At 34.2% G+C, this 23234-nt stretch overlaps 1 protein-coding gene and 1 pseudogene across 1 annotated transcript; both read left to right on the top strand.

Moving 5' to 3' along the window:
• The first annotated feature begins 13797 nt into the window (after nucleotides 1-13797).
• LOC132603290 (G-type lectin S-receptor-like serine/threonine-protein kinase At2g19130) lies at nucleotides 13798-14900 on the top strand. Its single transcript, XM_060316286.1, has 2 exons — nucleotides 13798-14411; nucleotides 14620-14900. Exons 1-2 carry the CDS (start codon nucleotides 13916-13918, stop codon nucleotides 14778-14780), a joined length of 657 nt encoding a protein of 218 aa, XP_060172269.1. The 5' UTR covers nucleotides 13798-13915; the 3' UTR covers nucleotides 14781-14900.
• An 88-nt stretch (nucleotides 14901-14988) lies between these two features.
• On the top strand, nucleotides 14989-16731 carry LOC132601394 (G-type lectin S-receptor-like serine/threonine-protein kinase At4g03230; annotated as a pseudogene).
• The last annotated feature ends 6503 nt before the right edge of the window (nucleotides 16732-23234 follow it).

The raw sequence follows: 23234 nt of genomic DNA, 5'->3' as shown, positions 1-23234 counted from the left end.
CGAAAGCATAGATACTTGATTCTTAGAAAATATGGCTTTCGTGAAAATTCTCAGAATATCAAAATAATCTTATGCATAATTGTTATTTTGTTGTTTGGACAGGTAACCTTCCACGTAATAAATTAAACGAACATGAAATACTTCTTTATCGTAGTAACAAGAAATCCCAAATCGCTCTTTTTAGAAAAAACGGAAAAGGGTCAGATTTGCTGTTGTATTCTTACAAATAAGCTATATTTGCCTTTCGTTATACTTTTTTAATATATTTTCTCTTGCCATACAACTTTAGGGCCGTATTTGCCCTTATACTCTAAAAAAAAAAAATCATATTTATCCCACTCCGTCAAATCTCATTTCCCACCTTTATTTTCCTATGTGACGCCTACATGACTTTTTTTCTTTCAACTAAATCTACTCACTTATTTAAACTCTTTTAACCCGACTATTGACCGATCCGAGACACCGATTGAGAAAGTACGTGGCGTGAATATTAATCATTTTTTTCCAGCCAAAAATGAAACTCCCCAGTCGGCGGTCAACACTATTGTTGGCATAAAGTCAAACTTGAATGAGAGGCCTTAATATTTTTATTTAAAGATAAAGTTATATAATATATAGTTTTTATTTAAAATTTATTTTTCTAGTTTTTTGAGATGCAAAGCTATGAATAATCGTCTTATAATCAATTTCTTCTAATATTTCTTTTCCAATGAGTGATATGCCTAATCCATTCAATCTCTCTTGAGATATGATCTTAAGTAAGATTTTATCAATTTTAGTTTTGAAAAACTTCTTTCCCCTGAGGCAGCTTATAGGAACTGTTAACATTATTCTATAGGCATCTGAAAAAAAAAAAACAAGTATTTTTATCTGATTGAGTATATCAATTAAAGTAATATCATCTACTTGTATTATCTCCCTTAACACTTTTAATTCTGAAAATAAGTCTAAACCATCAATATCAGAGTGACTATTATATTTTAAAGAACATCCAAGGTAATGATCATGAACTTTATCATGTTTAATTTGTCGGATATGTCCGTGCATGACTGGATCAAATTCTGCAATTATTTCAATTAGAACTCCTTTTTGAGATTGTATCAAAGCTTCATTTTTCCTTCTTCTTTTAAGTTTCGAATAGCCCGATTCATATTTTCTAATTGACATATTTAAACTTTAATAATAATAAAAGAACAATATATGCCTATGTACTAGAAATCTCAAGCACAATAAACTTTAATTGAAAAAATAATACTATAAAAATGATGAAACAAAACGTGATTCAAATAACTTTCATCTCAAAATAAGAACTTGTTGCTTCATAAACTTTCAATAATACTTGATATCCAAAAAAAGTAGATCAATAATTTCTTTTGTTGCACACACTTTTCTCTTGCTTGTTTCAAGAATAATGTTGCTAAAGAGACATTTTTTGAAGCTTGAAGGAACCAAGAAACTATAAAAAGAGAGGAAGTCTTCACATATGTTTAGGATATTGAGTGAGTTTTGCATAGCCCAAAAAAGGAAATGAAAAGTCTTGATTGCTTTCACTGAAAAGGTAAAAAGAAAAACTAATGATTACTTTTTACTTCCATTCCATAAATTCTTTGTTTACACGTTTACAATCTTTATTTGAGGCCCTCTTTATGTCAAATCAAAGTATAAAAGATATATTCCTTTGTTAGTAAAAATATGTAATACTTTTTAAAAAAAAAAAACAAAAGCTTATACTATAATTATTGTGATATAAAATGAGGCCTTCAAAAGTTGGGGGCCTAAAGCCCAAGCTTCAGCAGCTTTACCCAAAGGCCACCCTTGCTTATTGAAATGAAGAACGGAGATGAATCTAAGCCACTATTTTGAAACATATTGTTCTATACAAGTGGAGATAGCAAGCAACCTTCTTTTACTTCGCAATTATTACTTCCTCTCTGTCACAATTTACATGGCGCAGTTGAAATTTCGGGTGTGTTCGGTATGGAAGAAAACATTTCTCATGTTCGTTTGCTCAAAATTTTTGTAAAATGTTTTATTTGTGAAAACAAGTTTCTCACAAATGGAAAAAATGACTTCCAAACAAGTCCACTCCCACAACCCCACGCACCACCCCCTACCCACTCCAAAAAAAATTATATTTTTTCTGAAAAGAGAGTTTTTTTTTTTATTATTTTTTTTAATTTTAGTTTTTTCACACCACCCAAAAAAAAAAACCTCTCCAAAATATTTTTTCTTAATAAAAAGTTTTTAATTTTTCTTTTCACACCCCCCCCCCCCAACCCCCTCCAAAATTTTTAAAAAGTTTTGAATTTTTTTTGATTTTTTGGTTTTCTACGAAACCCTACCCCGCCCCAACACCCAACCACCCCCTCCCAAAAAAAAATTAAAAGTTTTGAAAAGTTATCTTTTTTTATTTTCTACACCCCCTACCCCTCCCAATATTTTTACTTCATATTTAGTTTTACCTTTATAATATTTTTTATAAAAATGAAAACTTTGCATGGTTAAATTTGGTGTGGGGTGGGTGGTGGGTCGGGTTGTAGTTTTGGGGGGGGGGATTTCTCATTTTTTATAACAGTAAAATAAAATATATGAAATAGACAATTTGGGAGGGGGTGGGTGGTGGTGTGGGGTAGGGTTGGGTGAAGATGAAATGCGTTTGAGGGTGGTAGTTGCGTGGGTGCTTGGGGTGGGGTGGTGGGTGGCGGGGGGTTGGTCGGGCTTGGATGGGTATTTTCCTAAAAATATTTTCTCCCAACGAACCGAACATGAGAAAATAAGCAAGAAATTCACTTATTTTTCACTACCCAACCGAATATGAGAAAATAAGTAGAATATTTCCCACTATCCAATCGAACATGAGAAAATAAATAGAAATTTACTTATTTTCCAAGAACACATTTTCCAGGAAAATATTTTCCTCCATACCGAACACACCCTTCAAGATTCAAACTTCTAAATTTTGACCGTGAATTCGGACGTAGAAGCTTTAAGTTTTTTGAAATAAAATATATATATATTTAAAAACTACGTGAAAAGTATTATAAGTCAAATAATTAACAGCTTAAAATATTAAAAAAACACAAAAAAATTTCGGTCAAAGAAAAACTTAGTTGACTCTCGAAATTCCAACTACGCCACATATTTTCCTATGTAGCGCCTACATGACTTTTTTCTTTCAATTAAATCTACTCACCTATTTAAACTCATTTAACTCGCCCGCTGACCAATGACACACCGACCCACTAAAAATTGAAACCCAATCATTTCATTTTTTTTCTTTTCAATACCAATTCCAAAGCTTCAAAGCTTGTTCTTTTATGGTGGATTTCAATTTTTTTTTACCACATATAAGCTCCAACTACATGGATCTTTCAATGTTTACTATAAGTGAATATAATAAGACTGAACTTATAGGCTCTTCTCAACTACTCTAATGGGTCAAACCCTCATTTCCCTTGGGAATTTTCACAAACACATTATACACTATATTAGTAATTGACAACTGCCACTAGAAGAAACACACAAATAACAAGTAAACCTATTTGAGTTGTAAGAAATTGAATAATGGATTAAGAAAGTACCTGGCATGAGTATTAATCACTTTATTTCCAGCAAAAAATGAAACTCCCCAGTCCTAGATGTCCAGCGAATAGAAATTACATGCCACGAAATTTAAACTAAAAGAAATTTTGAATTAGTTCAGGAAATAATGTCTTTATTTAAAGACCTAAGAAATGCAATGGCATACTGACTAACCTGTTAAGGGGCCATGCAGGGCCGGGTTTTATTAAAAAATATTTTTTAAAATTAAATTAAAATTTGTTTTTTTTTTTTTAAAGTTGAATATTATGAAACGTGTAAGTTGGAAGTTATAAAATATAAATTGTTCTAATTTAGTTGTAACTTATAAATTGAAAACTCGAAGTCCTAACAATAACTGAGTTTATAAAGACTTCTAGCAACATATTTTATTAGGTATAAATTTTTAACTACCAACTAAGTAACCAAGTATGAAATATGACCTATAAACTAATAAAGTAAGACAATTCTTAATAAAATTCAAGGCTGAATTAAACCTTTAACTTTATTTAATAGAAATTTCAAATTAAACACACAATGATACAAATACAAGAAGAACACTTAATCTAAACAAACACCTTCTAGAAAATGTTCTGTTTCAACTAGGCCTCCAAGTAGCTACTTTGCAAATCTAAATTAAAGACTTAAAGTGAAAAAGAGTATATTCTTCAATACTTCACATTTTATTCACCATCTTTGTAAGTTCTTCTACGTCAACATGAGGTGTTGGTTCTATTGGACGCTGATTTGGACCTCCATTTGTCAATATTTCTCCAATCACTTCGTCCTTCGGCTCATCTACACATCCTTGATTTTTTCACTCCAATCTAATTTATCTCTGAAACATATTAGAACTTTCAAGGGAAAAAGACACCGCGTGAGAATAAATACCTGAATTAGACCTGAGGACCAAATTAATGCCAAATCTAGCAAGTACCAACCCAAAGCAGAACCCTCCGCCTCTTCTTCCACTAGATCTATTTTTTGTCGCTGCCCCTCCGCCTCTTCTTCCACAGGATTTGGTTTTCGCCACCGCCGCCCTCCGCCTCTTCTTCTCTTTCTTTTCTTTAATTTTTATAAGTTGTCTTGAATTTCTTTCTAATTTTCATTGCCAACTTAAATAACTAGAGTTTCATGTAAACGGCGGTGCACACACATTAATCGCCGGAGGGCAGGTTCTTCGAACTCTTCCGACCAGATCTGTGTCGCCTGGGTTTTGCTGGTTTGTCGGAGAATGTGCTTTCGCCGGAGTTCATCTAAACACTGTGAAATCATTAGATCTATGGTCATTCGTACAGATTTGGCCAGCTAAACTTTTTCGGCGGTCTACAATTTTTTTTCCGACAATCCTTGCGGCATGTGTGTTAATAGTGTATAATAACTATATAATATGTGTCATTAGTGTGTATACATTATACACTGATTATACGTTGATTATACATTTATTTTACACAAATGATACAAGAATGATACATTTTTTATACATATATTGTGAGGATATATACAATAATGATACATTTTTTGTACATATGATACATTTTCCATACGTATGATACATTTTCTATACGTATGATACCTTTTCCATGTGTATGATACATTTTCTATACGTATGATATATTTTCTATACATATACTGTAGGGATACATATTCAATATAACAATGATACATTTTCCATACATATAATACATTTTCTATTCATTTTCTATACATATACTGTAGGGATACATATTCAATACAACAATGATACAGTTTCTTTATATATGATACAATTTCTATACATATACAGTAGTGATACATATACAAAAATGATACTCCCTCTGTCCCAAAAAGATTATCTTAGTTTGACTTGGCACAGAGTTTCAGAAATAAAGGAAGACTTTTAAATAGGTGGTCCAAAACAAGCCTTAGATATTTGTGTGGTTGTAAATCATCTCATAAAGTTAAATTGTGTTTAAATATAGAAAGGTGCCAATCTTTTTGGGACAGACTAAAAAGGAAAGGACGAAGATAATCTTTTTGAGACAGATGGAGTACAATTTATATACATATGCTGGAATTAGTTTGTCATGCCCCAAACCTAGGCCTAGACGTAACATGACCCTCGATGCCTGACTGCATGTGACCGAGTGAATCATATGGCTGGCTGAATCGGCATGGGACATGAACTGATGCAAAATATAATTTAAAAATGAATAGTTCAAGTAAAACATGTGATATCATAATAATACTGAAAATATTGGTTTAAGTCATAAGTGCGGAAATAATCTAAAAACATGATAATGTAGCCAACAGGGCTAAACACAATTGACTATCCGACATGACATAACTGAACTAGTCTATGAAACCTCTGACATGAGTCTGTAATAATGAACTGTTGCTGGGACAAGGCCCCTAGCATACCTGACTATCTAACTTGACATGACTACTGAAAATAAAGACAACACCCCGAAGGAAGTGGGGCTCACCAAATAGATGATACGATGAAGTCTTAATGAGCAGAATCCGTCATCCTATAAATCAGTACATGCATCGTGAAATGCAGAACCAGCGCAATAGGGACGTACGTACACGAGAATTGTACTTGTATGCAAAGCAATTGAATGAAAGAATAGTAACTGGGGTGCTTGGGGAATGAGAACCCAAATCAATAACATGGATACATGAAGTAATACGAAACCGAAAATGTAACTAAAACTATAATTTTAAGCTTAAACTGAAACATGGACATGATCATGATCTAGCATGATAAAGTTGTAATGTGAGTAAATCACTTTAAGTGGGAGAGCCTTAGTATAACTGACAACATGAAATTACCACGTGAGCACGTGAAGTCTGGTACCTGGACCGACAAGCAGAGAAATCCCATACTTGCCGGGATATGAGACATGAACATGACATGAAATGCTCTAATCAATAGTCTGAAGGTATCTTCCTAACTGGGCACAACAATCCTTACCCTACATTGGCATACGTAGTTTCAAGCTGTCTGAGCCTTCTCGGTAACCTGTACTACTCCCAAAGCATAAACATTAATATTAGGTGGCTTCTGAGCCCATGGTTTTCAAAAGCTAGTTTATAATGTAGTTTATAACATGTACAAATAATATAGTTTTAAATGAAAATCCGTAGCAATATATGTATTTACTTTATGAGACATGAAAACATGTAAGAATCCATAGAATGGAACAATATGAGTTCATAACTGATATCTCAGAGCTCATGGAAGAGATAACACGAGCATACATAGATTACAGACAGGTTCATGACAATCGTAATGATATACATGAATAAAATTATTTGAAACATGATTGAGCATGAGAATACATATATAAATAATTAACTTGTGTATGAGGTATTTCATGAATTGAGGCATGATTCTCTAACTCTGAGGAGAAATAGGGTTTTTCATGAGTTAACGTGGTGTGGGGAAGAACAGCGATGTTCCAACATGTGTATAGAAGCTCTACATGTCTTAATCGCTCCAAAACACCTGAAGAAGAATCAAACATTGAAGAATCTCAAAAACCTTCATTTGAACCTTGGAGAAGGGTTTTCTTGAAACCCCTAGGTTGATTATATAAGATGTCGCTTAGAATTCATGTATAATTATTAAAATTCACTTAGGAATACATATGAGAGGCTTACCTTGATGTATGAGGATAAGGAGAAGAAAGAATGGTCGTTCTAGGGCTTGAGGATGTGAAGAATGAAGTGAAAAAGCTAAAATAAACGAAGTTTTAAAGTTGCTGTCGGGCCTATTTTACACCCACTTAAAGCCCATTTTATGGCCCGTAATCAGATTTACGGCTCGCAAATCCTACCGTGAATTGGTAACAGTGTGTGTGATTTTTAGGCAGAATTTACGACACGTAAAAGTTTTTACAGCCCGTATTCACAGCCTGTAAATTCTGTCGTAAGTCGGCAGAAAACTGTTTAGTAAAACATACATAATATTTGGTACAGATGTCCATTTAGGCTCCACCATATATGGATGGAAATATATTTCAAAGATCTATAACTTTCACGGAGGAAGTTTTCCCAAATGCCTTATATGTTTTTCCGAATACTCGCTTGAAGTGAGACCTTGTGCAAACTTATTGGAAAACAGGCTCCGTAGAGTAGCTTCCGACTTTACTTTGTCCTAAGACTCTTCTTATGCCTTGATTAGGTTTCAAAACCCTTTATGCACACCTCATATTGGTTCCATTATACCTTCATCTTACGAGTCAAACTTTAGCCTGAAAGTACGGGGTGTTACATAGTTACTACTTCAAACCCTAATGCCGTCACCGGTTGTTTTTTAGATCAAAGATAAAAAATGGCTAAGTCGAAGAACCACATGCTCACAATCAGTCATACAAAGCCCATAAAAATGGGATCAAGAAACTCAAGTCCCACCGTCACAGCTCCACCAAAGGGATGGATCGAAAATTCTTGAGGAACTGGAGGTACGCAACGAAGCACAACAAGCACGGTGGGGGAATCTGCTAAGGAAGAATAGTCTAATCTAGAGTAATAGGTTTTTCTGGATGTCTTTATTGTTGGCACTGTTATCCAAATTTGGCTTTTTAATTTTGTTTCTTATGGGAATATAGTAGCCTGAACTAATTTCATGATTGGACACCAATTTTACTGTTTTTTTTTTAAAAATAACATATATACATATGTTAGAATTAGTTGAAAAATAGCTAGGAAATGGCTTTTAAGATTCTTTGGCCACCGGGTGTCAATAGTTTCACCCGGATGGCCATTTGTGTCATATTCCCAACTTTCAAAGCTTTGCTACCCATTGAGTGGCGGGTATCTCCTAGCTGCTACCTTGCTTGGTTAAATGTGCTCTGATACAACGGTTGACATTGACACATTTAGCACATCTCGAGCCATTGCTGAAAGAACGGAAAACTATTTTGCATTGTCCTTCCATCATTTCAATGGATCAAAGTCCTTATTTTGCACGGTCGCCTTCTGCAAGCAGAATTGAAGCGCGTTAATGTTCTTGCTACTATGTGGTTTGGGAACTAGGAAAAGTAAACTAGATAGAAAAATTAGCAACAACTTCATTGTCACCATATGAAGCAGATGTAGAAGTAGAACTACAAGGAAGATTTGTGTCAAGTGTAGCAGGTGTAGCAATGTGTTTAGGGTACTCAAACAAGTCAAGGCGCACGAGGTTTTAGTTGGTCCAATATCCATATGTTCGTACAAGCTTCTAATATAATTATGAGTATTTCATCTTATAAAAAGGATTTAAAATAGCACCAATTAGATAAACAAGAGGAATAGGATAAAAATAGTTTATTTTTCAATTGTCTCTCTATATCTGTCTTCGTTCTTCAAGTTACTACGTAGGTAAGAAATTTCAGCATATGAACTAAAGCATTAGCAATAGTAGGGTAAGCTCCAGAAAACTCAACAGTAGCGACATAAAATTTACATAAAAATTTAATAACTGCGTCAATGGTGACCTAAAGTTTAGGTATTAACAAACGACTTGGATACAGTGAGCATTAACAACTTCAGTTATATGTCTCTATATTTGTAACAGCATTTCAAGAATATATATATATATATATATATATATATATATATATATATATATAGTTCCACTTAGTAACAACTTCTTCCAGCATGTATCTTGGGGGAACTATATATCTACCACACTTTTTTTTAAAAAAAAAAATCTTTAGTTCTAGAAGCTTTATTATTTTTCTTGAATAACACCAGCAACTCTTCTAACTCGAGTAATATCAGGTTTAAACAACTTAAGTCACTTTTAACAATCAAATTATAAATATGACATGCACACCTAACATGAAAGATGTCATCAAGTGGTGGGTGCAAATGCACTTTTAAAAGTGGCACAACAACAGTATTGTTACAAACATTATCAAAAGACATACACCATACTTTTTGAGCAAGATTGTAATCTTCCACAACTTCAACAATTGTAGTGGATGACTTTGATCTTTAACATATTTAAAAGCAATAGTTCGTTTTTGCATTATAAAATTATCATCTATCCAATGATATGTAATTGTCAAATAAATATTTCCATTAACAACATGACCAATGTCAGAAGTAAGACAAACTATACGAGCAAAGTTGTTAAACATATATTGTAAAAGAAATATATTGTCCCTGAAGCCGAAAGATATCGACTCTCCAAGTACTTCTAGGAACACCTTTAAATAACGGATTATGAACTCTTTGAATATACGTAATAAGATATGACGATGAAACAAATGAAAAAGGTAGACAACTCAAAGCAATTATTTTTGCTAACTCCTCTCGGTCCTTCATTCTAACATATTTATGGTATCCTTTAGTTCCTAGATTTAAGGTTATTTGATCATCTTCTAAACTACCACAACATTCATCTAGGTTTTTTTTCCTTCGAATGTCTACTAAGTGTGCTCGTGCCCCCATTGCTACCTCTGGTGGCACGTTTAAAAGACAGTTCACTAATATTACATCTAACCTTATTGGTATTTTCAATTTCAGTAAAAACTTTCAAACCCTACTTCTTCTTTCATGATTTCTCGCATATATATGGTAAAGGTGGCATGTCCCGAACACTACACTACCCCTACTTAATTGACTCTGACCAACTCCACTAGTAGGTTTAGGTGGTGTAACATTGTTGCATAATTCAATTTCATCATCATCATCATCATCATCATCATCATCATAATCATCATCATCATCCTCTATGCCACAATCTTCCAGCATTTATACATAATTCATATTATCAGGTGACTTTTTATAAACAAGTGTAAAAAAATCATTTTGATTACAAGTACTAGAAGAACCTCTTGAATTTCTACCTCCACCCCTATTAGTATTACTAGTACTCAGTGTTTTAAAAGGTGGGGGTGCGAGGCGAGGCATTTTACACAGCACAGGGCGAGGCGTAAGCCCTGAGACACGGGGCGTAAGTCCCATAGATCTACGGGACGTATGTCTCATGTATCTTCAATTTTATAATTTTAATTCTAAAAAACAAGCAAAAGTAAAGTTTTCATTAAAAATTCTGCAAAGAAATTCAAATATAATCACCGATAATATAAAAAGAATTATTATAATTATTATTTGACAAAGGTAACAACACAAAAAACGATAATAGCCTAGATAATCTTTAAAATGAAATCTTCATTCACTTCATCATCAATCTTAAGATCTATAAGTCCTTTCCGACCTCAACTAATATCTGCACTGACCTTCATTTGTATATCCAAAGAAGGAGAATGGCAAAAAGTGCAAAAGCAATGACAACAAATGGATAAAGTTCCTTCAGGAACATAGTGTTATGAAATCTCTATCATATCAATCTCAGGCATAATCATCTAAAAAATACTTTTTATGGCAGTGTTATTTTCTATGTGAGCTTCTTTTTTTATTTATATATTATAGGAAAAATCAGTACAACATGAAAACATGATAATATAAATTATAAATATCATTATACCAATAATAAAAATCATAATCTATAGCAAAAATACTTTTAAAAAAAAATCAAATTTAACACCCGGGGCGTACGCCTTTACGCCCGGGGCTTACGCTTTTGCGCCCGCGACTTACGCCCCAAATTCTAGGGCGTACGTCCTATGGATCTACGCCTTTCATTTACGCCCCATTGCGTTTTCGGTCAGCCCCGCCCCGAGGCTCGCCCCAAAAACGCCTCTGAAAACACTGCTAGTACTACTATTACCCTGAATAAGTTTGCAACCCTCTTTAAAATTCAAAATAACAAAACAGAAAAATAATAAAAATTAAATGTACGATAATAAAATATTAAAGAAGAGAGAGATGGAACGAGTGTACCAAATTTCCACAATAAGTTTAGTACTTGAATGACTAAGAAGTTACCACAATTCTACGCACTTGCTCATTGCTACTTTTAATTTTTCAAACAAACCATAAATAAAATAAAACTAAAATTGAGAGAGCTAATAATTGTGCCTAGCACTTTAAGAAAAAAAGATGATGAAAATAGAGACTAAGGCCCCGTTTGGACATGATTTGAAATCATGGTTTGAAACCATATTTGGACATGCAATTTGGATATTTTAAGGAGTATTTCTCTTATAGACATAAAAACCCCACAAGTTGTAAAAACTATCAAAACATTCTCAATTCTTATACAATCTTACCAAATGAGCAAGTCATATTTCATAACAAAATTAATACGCTAATTCATAACAACTGACTCAAAATTAATACTAGAAGACCTTTCTAAAAATACAACATCAATTGATCAAATTTTAGTTCAATAAATAAAAATAAACTATGGGTCTTTTTTTACAAAATTAAAAGGTTGGTAGACATAAATAAAATTTGGTGGAAGTTAATGAGATTGGTAAATGATTGATGGGGGTAATTGTTAAAAATATCTACCAACTTATGAATCTTTTTTTACAAAATATAAATTTATGGGTTACATTTTATATTTAAAAAAATTGAAACTACGGTTTCAAACCCCAAATCATGCCTTTTTGAATGATTTGGGGTTTGAAATCATGGTTTGAAATCATGCGTAAAAATGCATGTTCAAACGCTGATTTGAAACCACCATGATTTCAAAACTCATGGCCAAACGCCTACTAAGAGAATTGTGTGGAATGATATTATGAAGAGAGATGGAGGGGTGGGGGTCGGTACTTATGAGGGGTTAGTTTTTAAATAAAAAAAAAAAAAAAGAAGGGGCCAAATCTGCCCATTTCCTGAAAATATAGCCGTTTAGGCCATTTGGCCCCACGGTCTGATTCCATGGTTCTCAAACAAACAAACAAAAAAAAAAAAAAAAAGACATGATGTGGCCACCACCAAAAAAAAAAGGGCGGGGAGGGATAACTCATATATACGGTCCACACATCTAATTTGTAACCGATGTAGTCCATTGTATCATGAGTGTATAGATAATATATATGATCTGCATAGCTGATAATGTATATGTTTTGCATAGCTTTATATAAACATTACATATACTCTTTATACATAATGTATATGCTTCATATAATCATGTATAAACACATGAAATCAATTCAAATTGCAGTGTATAGATAATATATTTATTCTGTATAGCTATATATAAACATTACATATACTATAATGCCAAATATGAATCCTAACTAACTATGAAACAAAATGATAGCAAAGCTCTACCTTTATTTACAACCAAGCAAGCATTTATGTGATTTCTCACTGTGTGGCATGCAATAGGGCCCCACCGCCTCTCTATTTGCAATTTGATTAAGAGCAATTAAGTGGAGTATTATATGTAATTTTGGAAAAGGTTAAAAAAGGAACTGAGAAGGAAATGAGGGTTTAGATTGTGCCACGTAATTAAAATGAAATCAAAAGGCTATGGTTTATTGCTCCAGTAATTACAGGTAACGCCGTTTGTTTTCTCATCTTCATTTTCTGCAAATGAACAACCACTTCCCAGACTTCTTTTTTCTTCCAGTTCCGACTTCATCTAATAAATTTAATATTTTTGAATGCTATTGTTATTTTTTAGAGAGAGACTATTATATTAAATAAAATACTTTAGAGGTCTTATTTTCTCAGACAGAATGAACGTGGATTATAGTAACAATCTTAATTATGACGAGGAAATAGTGAGTTCGGAGCCTAAAGGACATTAATTTGCCCAAATAAAATCAAATGGGGTTGCCCTTCCATGATATATCAAAAGGGGTTTATCGTGGATGAGGCTACGATATACCCCAATTTTTTTTCAAACTTGTCAGACGAATTAAAAAAAAAATTACAAGTAAAACGTTGGCCACCAACGTTTTACAAAATCAGATTTTGCAAAACGTTGGTCACCCAATGTTTTACATTGTAATTTTTTTTTTAATTCGCCTGTCTGAATAAGATTTTGTAAAATAATTAACTCAAACATGCGTAATTAAAAATATTCTAACTCAAACAAAGTCATACAATAATTAACTCAAACAAATATTCTAACTCAAACAAAGTCATACAATAATTAAAAATGTGTGATATATGTGAGCATTAAAAAAAATGTGTGATATATGTGAGCATAAAAAAAACTAAAATATAAGTTAAATAAATGTCACACATTATCTGAATAGTAAATGTTAAATTAAATACGTAATTAAACAACACAAGACGTATTATATATTCTTGGAAGATTACATAAGGAAACAACGATCGTACAACTTAGGAAAAAACATAAAAACCAACAAGCAGATTCAACTCAGCGCCTGAAGAGTTGAACAGAGTATACAATTACAGCTATATTGACAATGAGAATGAGTCATATTTTACATATTCCCTTTATACTAGTCGTCCAATTGCGTCAAGATTGATCATGGATGTCTCAGGACAAATTATGCAACAAACATGGTTGGGTAGTGAAAATGTTTGGCTTCCATTCTGGTCTCAACCAGGACAACAATGTGATGTTTATGCTAAATGTGGGGCATTTGGAGTTTGCAATAGTGCTAATTTATCATGCAATTGTTTGAGCGGTTTCAAGCCAAGATCAGATAGAGAATGGTCTTCGAATGATTATTCTGGTGGCTGTGTAAGAGGCGAAAAATTGCAGTGTAATGCAATTACTGAAGACAATGATAGCTTTTGGATGAACTCAAGTATGAGATTACCTGCTTCGCAAGATACTACTATTACCATTAGGGAAGCCTCACAGTGTCGATCTACATGTTTCAACAGTTGCTCTTGCACTGCTTATACTTATGATGGTTCCGACACCTGCTCAATTTGGACAGGGGATCTGTTCAATCTGCAACAACTCGGTAAAAAAGAAACAGGAAGGACTATCTTTATCAAACGTGGCTTACCTGAAGGTTAGAATAGCATAGTATAACTTAGATTGATTCTTAATTTCATAATGGTAAAGATCCCTATGTTGTGGATAAAATTCCTTAATAACATTAGTGCTTAACAGCGATAAATCTCCTTTTCCTTTTCCTGTGTTGAGAATTAGTTGAGCAAAGTAAAAATTAACTATAAGTTCTGAGAGCCACTAACTTGTTTCTGGTTTTCTACTTTCAGCTCAAACTAAGGCTAAGAAATCGATGAAGTTAAAACCTAAGAAATCGATGAAGCTAAAAACTATCCTTTCATCCATAACAGCTTTGATGTTTCTACTCATAGGCAGCTTTAGCTACATTTACTATAGAAGAAGAATGGCAAAAAGAGCAGGTAATTTCTGAATGAATCTAATGCTGGAACAAATTTTCTTTTCTACCATTCCAAAGGTCATTCTCAGTCCAATTGAGGTAATGAGGTCATTTTTACTTCTCAACAAACCAAACCCCCCCCCCCCCCCTCCCACCCCCCTCTATTTCAGATAGAAGAAAAGGTACTCAAGGGGCTCAAATATCTCACTGGCACAAAGTTGGAGGAGAAGCAAAAATATTGATGAATGAAAACAGTGATGATGTCATTGATGTTCCATACTTTCACTTAAGAGGCCATTTTGGCAGCTACAGACAACTTCTCAAATGCAAATAAGCTCGGACAAGGAGGATTTGGTCCTGTTTACAAGGTAGAAAATTTCATTCTTGCACCTCTATGGACTGATACATTGACATATTGTAATGAGATGAAAAACCTTTGGTAGGGTATCTTTCCAGGTGAAAAAGAAATTGCAGTGAAAAGGTTATCCAGTTATTCAGGACAAGGCATGGATGAATTTAAGAATGAGGTAAGTTTAATTGCAAAACTTCAACACAGAAATCTGGTCAGGCTTTTGGGCTATTGCATCAACGCGAAGGAACAACTTTTACTATACGAATATATGCCAAATAAAAGTTTAGATACATTCATATTTGGTAAGTTTGACAAGATTTATTCACAAGCTCCTATACTATTGACAAGATTTATTTTTTGTTAATTGATGTCATCTACTCGTTGTCATGATATTTATGCAAGATGGAAAACTTTGCAAATTATTGGATTGGAAGAAGCGCTATGACATCATATTGGGAATTGCGCGAGGTCTTTCTTATCTTCACCACGATTCACGACTAAGGATCATTCATAGAGATTTAAAAACTGGTAACATTTTATTAGATGAGGAGATGAATCCCAAGATTTCAGACTTTGGCTTGGCAAGGATTGTAGAAGGAAAACTAACAGAAGCAAATACAAAAAAAAGTAGTGGGGACCTAGTAAGTATAACATCCCTTCCTATCATTTTTTTCTTGCAAATGATCCTAATTACAATGGGCATTTTGTTTTTTTCACAATACTTATTATACCTAACACTTTTTTCACATTGTGAAATCTAGTGGCTATATGTCTCCTGAATATGCACTGGACGGATTGTTTTCCATCAAGTCAGATGTATTCAGTTTCGGAGTAGTCGTACTTGAGATAATCAGTGGAAGAAAGAACACAGGATTTTACCAATCAGAAGAAGCCTTAAACTTGTTAGGTTATGTAAGCGAAGAAACTCAAACTTTTTTTTTTTGATGACATGGGAACCCGCAGCCGCTACCCTTATCCTTTTTTTATAGTCTTGACACCAAATTGGAAGTTATCATCACAGGCACGGAGATTGTGGATAGAAGAAAGGACAATACAATTAACAGAGAAGTCATTACTTGAATCATGCAATAGAAGTGAAGTGATAAAGTGTGTCAATGTCGCACTCTTGTGTGTGCAAGAAGATTCAAATGATCATCCTAACATGTCAGATGTCATTGTGATGTTGGTAGGGGAAGGTATGAGTCTTCCAAGACCTACTCGGCCAGCATTTGTAATAAGAACACACACGTCCAGCACATTGTCTTCTCCCCCGAAAGTCTCTAACAATCAAGTGACAATTACAGTAGAAGGAGGACGATAGCAATGATGTGAGATCATCTTCATCAAACATTTATATAGGATACAATTGTATAGTTTTCCTGCAGACTTCCGACGCACTAGCAGAAACTAGGTCGTCAAGTTAACCATATTATATTGTATCATCCTATTTGTCTCATTATGCAAAGCTTTCCAAAAGCTTAGATCTTGGTTCTTAAAACATATGGCCTCCATGAAAATACTCAAATCTGAAAATAATCTTATGCATAGTTGTTATATTGTTGTTTGTAGTAACAAGGTATCCCAAATTTTGCGGGTTATTGCATAGGAGCAGGGTTTACCCTGTGCGCACCCAAAGGATAGCAGTTGTGGGTTCCCTTGTCATTAAAAAAAAAAAAAAAATCCAAATTGTTTCTTTTCAATAACTATCTGCACCCCAAACAGTGTATGGGTGGTTTTACAGCATGATCAGTTGCCTATCTTCATGCATTCTTTTCCTTCCACTTAATCTATAATCTTTAATATCTTGATGTTGGACTTATGTAGCCATTACTTTGTTGTTATCCTCACACACACACACACACACATACACACACACACACACACACACACACACACATATATATATATTACATGCACTTTTCAAATCTCTTTAGCCTCAATTATATTCACTCGAGTTCAAAATAAATGTGTTTTGGCTTTTAACTGTCAATCTTTAACAAAATAAGCTACTCCAAAACGTCAAATTCTATTTGGACATTTCTAATTTGTTACATAATTTCTGGTCGGCCTAAAAGTGCTTAGAGAGAAATGCAATGGCTGACAAAATCTTGAAAGAATCCACGAGTGGAAACAAGCAGGTGAAACTTTGACAAAAGGCATCAAAACTTGAGTAGATTGAAATAAGTATAAACAAGTTGGCTTAAAATCTCTTAATAGTGGGAGAGAAATGACTTTGTTTTCTTTATTTTAAACTGTTTATTCAAGGTAGCTTCATTGATGTACTCCTCAAAGGAACAAATTTACAAAGGCTATATACTATTAAAATCATAAGAGAGGCATTGCCACTGGGGTCTTATCGCATACTCCCTCTGGTTCAAAATAAGTGTCCACTTAAAAAATTTAGAAGGAATTAACTTTATTTTGTCAGATTTGCCTTCATTAAGTTCTTGTGATCAGATCCCAATACTTATTTAATTAAGGATAATTTGTTAGACATTACAGAGTAATACCGCAGCGGAAAGAAGATCGATGTACCTCCAGTCATTGTCACTGAGTTGTCTGAGTTGGGTCGGTGTTTGTTTTCCAATTCCGGTGAGTCTTCTAAGCACTCAGCATTTTCACTAGATGGTGTAGTTTTTATAAGGAGGTATTTTCTGTGTTTAGGGACCCAAAACCGGTGCTTCTCATTTATACTGTTCTACCATCAAGAATAGTCAGACTAAAAATGGGTAGCAATTTCAGATTTGGAAAAGAAGTTGAAAGGAGTTTCAACTGGTCCCAAAAATAAGGACCATTTTGAAACGTGAACTTACATTATCCCACTTGGTCTGAATACACAAAGCCCAAGTATACAATAAAAAAGAATCATAATACATGAATCGTGGCGATAGTTCCTCTAAGAGCGAGTAGTATCTCCCATGTATCACAATGAATTATGCATCTAAGCCTTAGCCCATATTACTTAAGTAATAAACCTAATGTTTATTCTTGGTCCATACTTTAGCGATATTTCTCAAGTCAACTGAATGTGCACACAGTAACAAATACGAGAAATATCATAAAAATAGAGTTTCAATAATATTCGTTGTTACAATGAAATTTTGCATAGTGGAACTAAATCCCAATGTGACTACATGATCCTTAAATTTTATGGTGGCATGCCTTTAGTTAAAGGATCAGCTAACATTAGTTCAGTGCTAATGTGTTCGAATACCACTTTCTTATCTTTAATACGTTCTGATATGGCTAGATACTTGATGTCGATATGCTTGCTTCGACTACCACTTTTGTTATTCTTAGCCATAAAGACAACAATTGAATTGTCACAATATAACCCTAATGGCTTAGAGATAGAGTCGACAATTCTAAACCCAGGAATGAAACTCTTCAATCATACACCATGTGAGGTAGCTTTAAAAAAGAAACGAACTCAACCTCCATAATGGTAGTTGCAATTGAATTCTATCATAGTTGCAATTGAATTATATTTGGCACTCTTTCAAGATATAACTCCATTGGCTAACATAAACAATGTATTTGAAGTTGATTTGCATGAATCAAAAGAGCCAGCAAAGTCTAAATCAGAATATCCAATGACTTACAAATCATCTGATCGTTTGTTATTAGCATGTTTTCTTTTGTACCTTGAAGGTATCTTTAGAATTTATTTGCAATTTTCGAGTGGTCAATACCTAGATTACTCTGATATCTTGTTAACATTCCAATTGCAAATGCAATGTCATGTCTTGTTCAAACTTGAACATACATCAATCTTCCAACAATAGAAGCATATGGAAGATCTTTCATTTGTTCCCTTACCATTTGATGCAAGCAAGATATCATCCGCATACAGAAATAAAAAACAAATTTTACTCCCCCTGACCTTCTGGTATATACATTGATCTATAATATTCTCAACAAGGTTGAATGAATACATAACACTATGAAATTTCAAATATCACCGGCGGGAGGCTTGTTTTAGTCCATTTATGAATTTCTTTAGCTTGCATACCAAATGTTCACCATTACTATAAGAAAATCCTTCTGGTTGTTTCATATAAACCTCTTCCTCTAGATCATCATTGAGAAATGTGATTTTTACATCAATCTCTTTCAATTTTAATCAAAATGGACTACTAATGTCAATATGATGTGCAAGAAATCTTTTTTAGATACAGGAGAACAAAAAATCTTCGTATAATCCTTCCCTTTGAGTGAATCCTTTTGGCAATGAGTCTTGCTTTATATATTTCATTTACATCCAATGGCTTTTACACCATTAGGCAACTCGGCAAAATCCCAGACTTCGTTACTTTACATGGAATTCATCTCTTCTTTCATGGCATAATACCACAATTCTGACTCTTCATAACTAATGTGGTGTGAAAAAGACTCAGGATCATTTTCGACTCCAATGTCAGATTCTTGCAGATACACAACATAGTCATTAGGAATTGTTGATTTTGTTTCTCTAGTAGATCTCCTTAATTTTGTGTCAACATTTTCCTAAGGATCATGTTGTTCAACTTGTTGTTCAATAATTTCTGGAATTTCTTCAACAACTTGATCTACTGGAATATTTTTAGCAGCTTGTGGAATTTCATTGATCGGATGCTCAACACTTAGTTGTGCTCAAGGGGTGTTATGAACGATAACCAATCTTTCTCTTGAAGTAGAAGGTTGATCTCTTACAGAATTTGACACTCCCACTAATTAAGTCATCAAGAAATTTTGCATTTCTTGATTCCACAATCCTAGTGCTATTAGATGAACAATAGAATTTGTATCCCTTAGACCTTTCAACATATCCAATGAAATACCCACTAATGGTCCTAGGTAGGATCCAGCTTCTTTTCGTGTGGGTTGTAGATTCTAACTTCAGACGGGCATCCCCATACGCGTATATGTGTCAAACACGGTTTCCAACCTTTGAACAACTCAAAAGGTGTCTTTGGGACATCCTTAATTGGAACTCGATTTAATATATATACTGCCGTCTTAAGAGCTTCAATTCACAAAGGCTTAGGTAGCTTAGAGCTACTTGGCATACTACGCACCCTGTCCAACAAAGTTCGGTTTCTTCTTTTTGCTATACGAATTGATCTGGAGAACCAAGCATAGTGTATTGGGCAATAATCCCATTTTATTGAAGAAACTTTGCAAAAGGACGTTGTGCTTGTCCATACTCGGTGTGTCTACCATAATACTCATGTTACGTCCCGTATTTTTATACATTGGGACAACCCGGATTAACTATGATAAATTAAGGCCAAGACTATTCCGGGATTTGAAGTCGGGACTTTTGACCCTTGATTTTATTGTGAGACATAAGTTATATATGAAATTGTGGGCATTGAACAATTAGGAAAAATTGGGACCACAATTCATAAAATTGGAATTAAAAATGTTGTGCAAAAATGCCATGGTGGCCTTGTATATTGAATGGTCCCCACACATTGTGTGGCCAATTTTAATTGGTCCAACACATTGTGTGGGCCAAAGACAATAAGAGATATTTTGTGGGACTTAAAAAAAAAGATGACCTTAAGTCATCTTCTCTCATTGTACAACACTTAAAAAAAATAGATCAAGAAGGTGAAAAACTCCACCATTCTCGGCCAAACCATAGAAAAATCCAACCCCATTTCAAGCCACTCCAAAAATAATTCCTTGGTGTAAACCCACTATATTGAGGTCCCTAAGTAACGTGGAAGTATTGTTTGGGTCATCCAACTACTCATTTTGCCCATTTGCAAACCCTAGCCTATTTGGTGGATTGAAAAAGAAAGGTGAGTTCTAATCTTGTTTTTGAGTTATAAATGTTGTGTGCATATTATAGTATGTCAATATGGATGAAAAATCATGAAATGTAGTATGTTGAAAGTTGGGTCGTGTATGGTGTGTGAAGTTGTGTAAATGGGTGTTGTGACTAAGTGAAGAATTAATTCCTTGTTGTATGTTAAATTGTTGTAGTGTGTAGGATAGCTAAGAATCATGTATATATGAGTGGTGATAGATGAACATGAGTCACACTATATGCCAAAGGGAACCTTAATGTCGCTTAGCGTTTGAATGGGTGTTGTGATGACTTTTATGTTGGAAATGAGAGTTTAATGTCCCAAATTGATATAGTAAGCGTTGCGGACTGATTTGGAGAACTTTGTGCATTTAATGCAATCCTTATATATGAGAACCATTAACACACACACACACACATATATATATATATATATATATATATATATATATATATATATATATATATATATATATATATATATATATATATATATATATATGTGTGTGTGTGTGTGTGTGTGTGTGTGTGTGTGTGTGTGTGTGTAGTGTGGACGAATGTGGGTCATATAATATGTCGAAGATCGCATTAGTATCGCTTAACGTTTTAATTGTTGTCGTTATGAATTCTAGTTGGAAATGAGCAATTAATGACTCAAAATTGATGTTGAGATTTTGTGGGCTGATTTGAGTCTTATTGTGCGGTTGATGTAATTTGTATATCCATGAAAATGACATCGTTATATTGTGAATTGTCGACACAAATCATGATTTGAAAATGAGGAATGTGTTAAAAAGGGCTGTTCTCGGTTGGGGACTGTTTTCGGCCAACTTGGGAAAATTATTGGATTGTTGGAAATATTATGTGAATTGTTTAGAATGTTCTTGAATGTGGTTAGTATGGGTTTGGGTTAGTATTTGAATGTATAAGCGTTGATGTTGACTTGAAGGTAAGCCGTTGAATTGAATATTTGTAAAGTTGTCGAATGGTGTAAAAGAGAGCTATTAATGTTATTTTTCCTTTCGAATTGATTATCGATGTTGCTAGGTTGGTTATTGTGGTTGTTGTTATTGATTTTGAGCGAGTTAAATTCTCGGGTTGGCCTATTTACAGGGGAAATGCTACCGAATTTTCTGTAGAATTTAGAGTTAGTTTGGAATAAATAATTGCTTAAGTGCCTATGGTTAATATGGGATCTTCGTTGGCATATTTGTAGACCTTGGGGAGCCCGAGGCGTAGATTGGGAATAACTTTAGATCGGCTAGCTTGGAGTGCGTTCGAGGTATGTAAAGCAACCTTCTTTTCTTGGCATGCCTTAGTTTCACATAGGCTAGATTAGAGCCTTAAGGAAATTCCAAATCCGACATCCGAGCATGATATGATCTATATATTCCTTGGCACTCCTATGTATGATTTGATGAAAAATGAACCATTATGTTTTTGAAAGAAGGGATTTCCAAACTTTGTACAAAAGGTTTCACTTTAATGAATTTCGTAATCTTTGAATGCCATATCTTTCGCATAAAGGCTCGGATTGTTCCAACATTTTCATAAGAGTCTGCATGATGTATAATGTGTATGTTTTCCATAAGCGGGCCTGATTCGGGTCGATACCCGTCCGTGGGTCCCGCGACCTTCCTTTATGTAATTCGGAGAATCTTTGAAAGAATTTGGTATGACCATTACTCCGATTTCAAATATGATCATTTTACTTATGTTTGAAGCTATGATAATGATTTTATGCATATGACTACTCACGACTCTATTCGTGCATTCTGTTGTTCCTTTCGCCGAGTCCCGGGCCGGTTCTGTTGTCGTGCGCACTTTGATATACTCCGGAGTTATGCTGTGCTTATGGTTCACCGAGCTACTCGCCAAAGAGGGTCGGGTTCCACTTATATATGATGTTATGGTGTGTATGGCGTTATGCTGGGTTATGATATGTGACGGGGATTCGGAGATTTGAAACCTTTCTGGTGTGATGCTGTGTTATGGCGCCATCGACGGGCGGGCGACCATATTCTTCTGTACCTTCTGCATGACTTACATATTTTTAAAGTAAACATTTTGATACGATGGATTTGTACCTATTCTCTGTACTACTATTTCGTTTATGTCTCAGGTTTGTTTCTGTATATTCTGTTTTGCATACTCAGTACATATTTCGTACTGACCCTCTTTCTTCGGGGGTTGCGTTTCATGCCCGCAGGTACAGACGCACAGTTTGGTGATCCACCAGTCTAGGACACCCTCTTCTGCTATTTGGAGTGCTCTTCTCATTCCAGAGCCTACATTTTGGTATATATATTTTGTTCGCTGTGTATGTATATATTTGATC

This window comes from Lycium barbarum, chromosome 7 (assembly GCF_019175385.1).
Source record: "Lycium barbarum isolate Lr01 chromosome 7, ASM1917538v2, whole genome shotgun sequence".
NCBI classification, from domain to species: domain Eukaryota; kingdom Viridiplantae; phylum Streptophyta; class Magnoliopsida; order Solanales; family Solanaceae; genus Lycium; species Lycium barbarum.
This window is presented reverse-complemented; position numbering and strand designations above follow the sequence as displayed.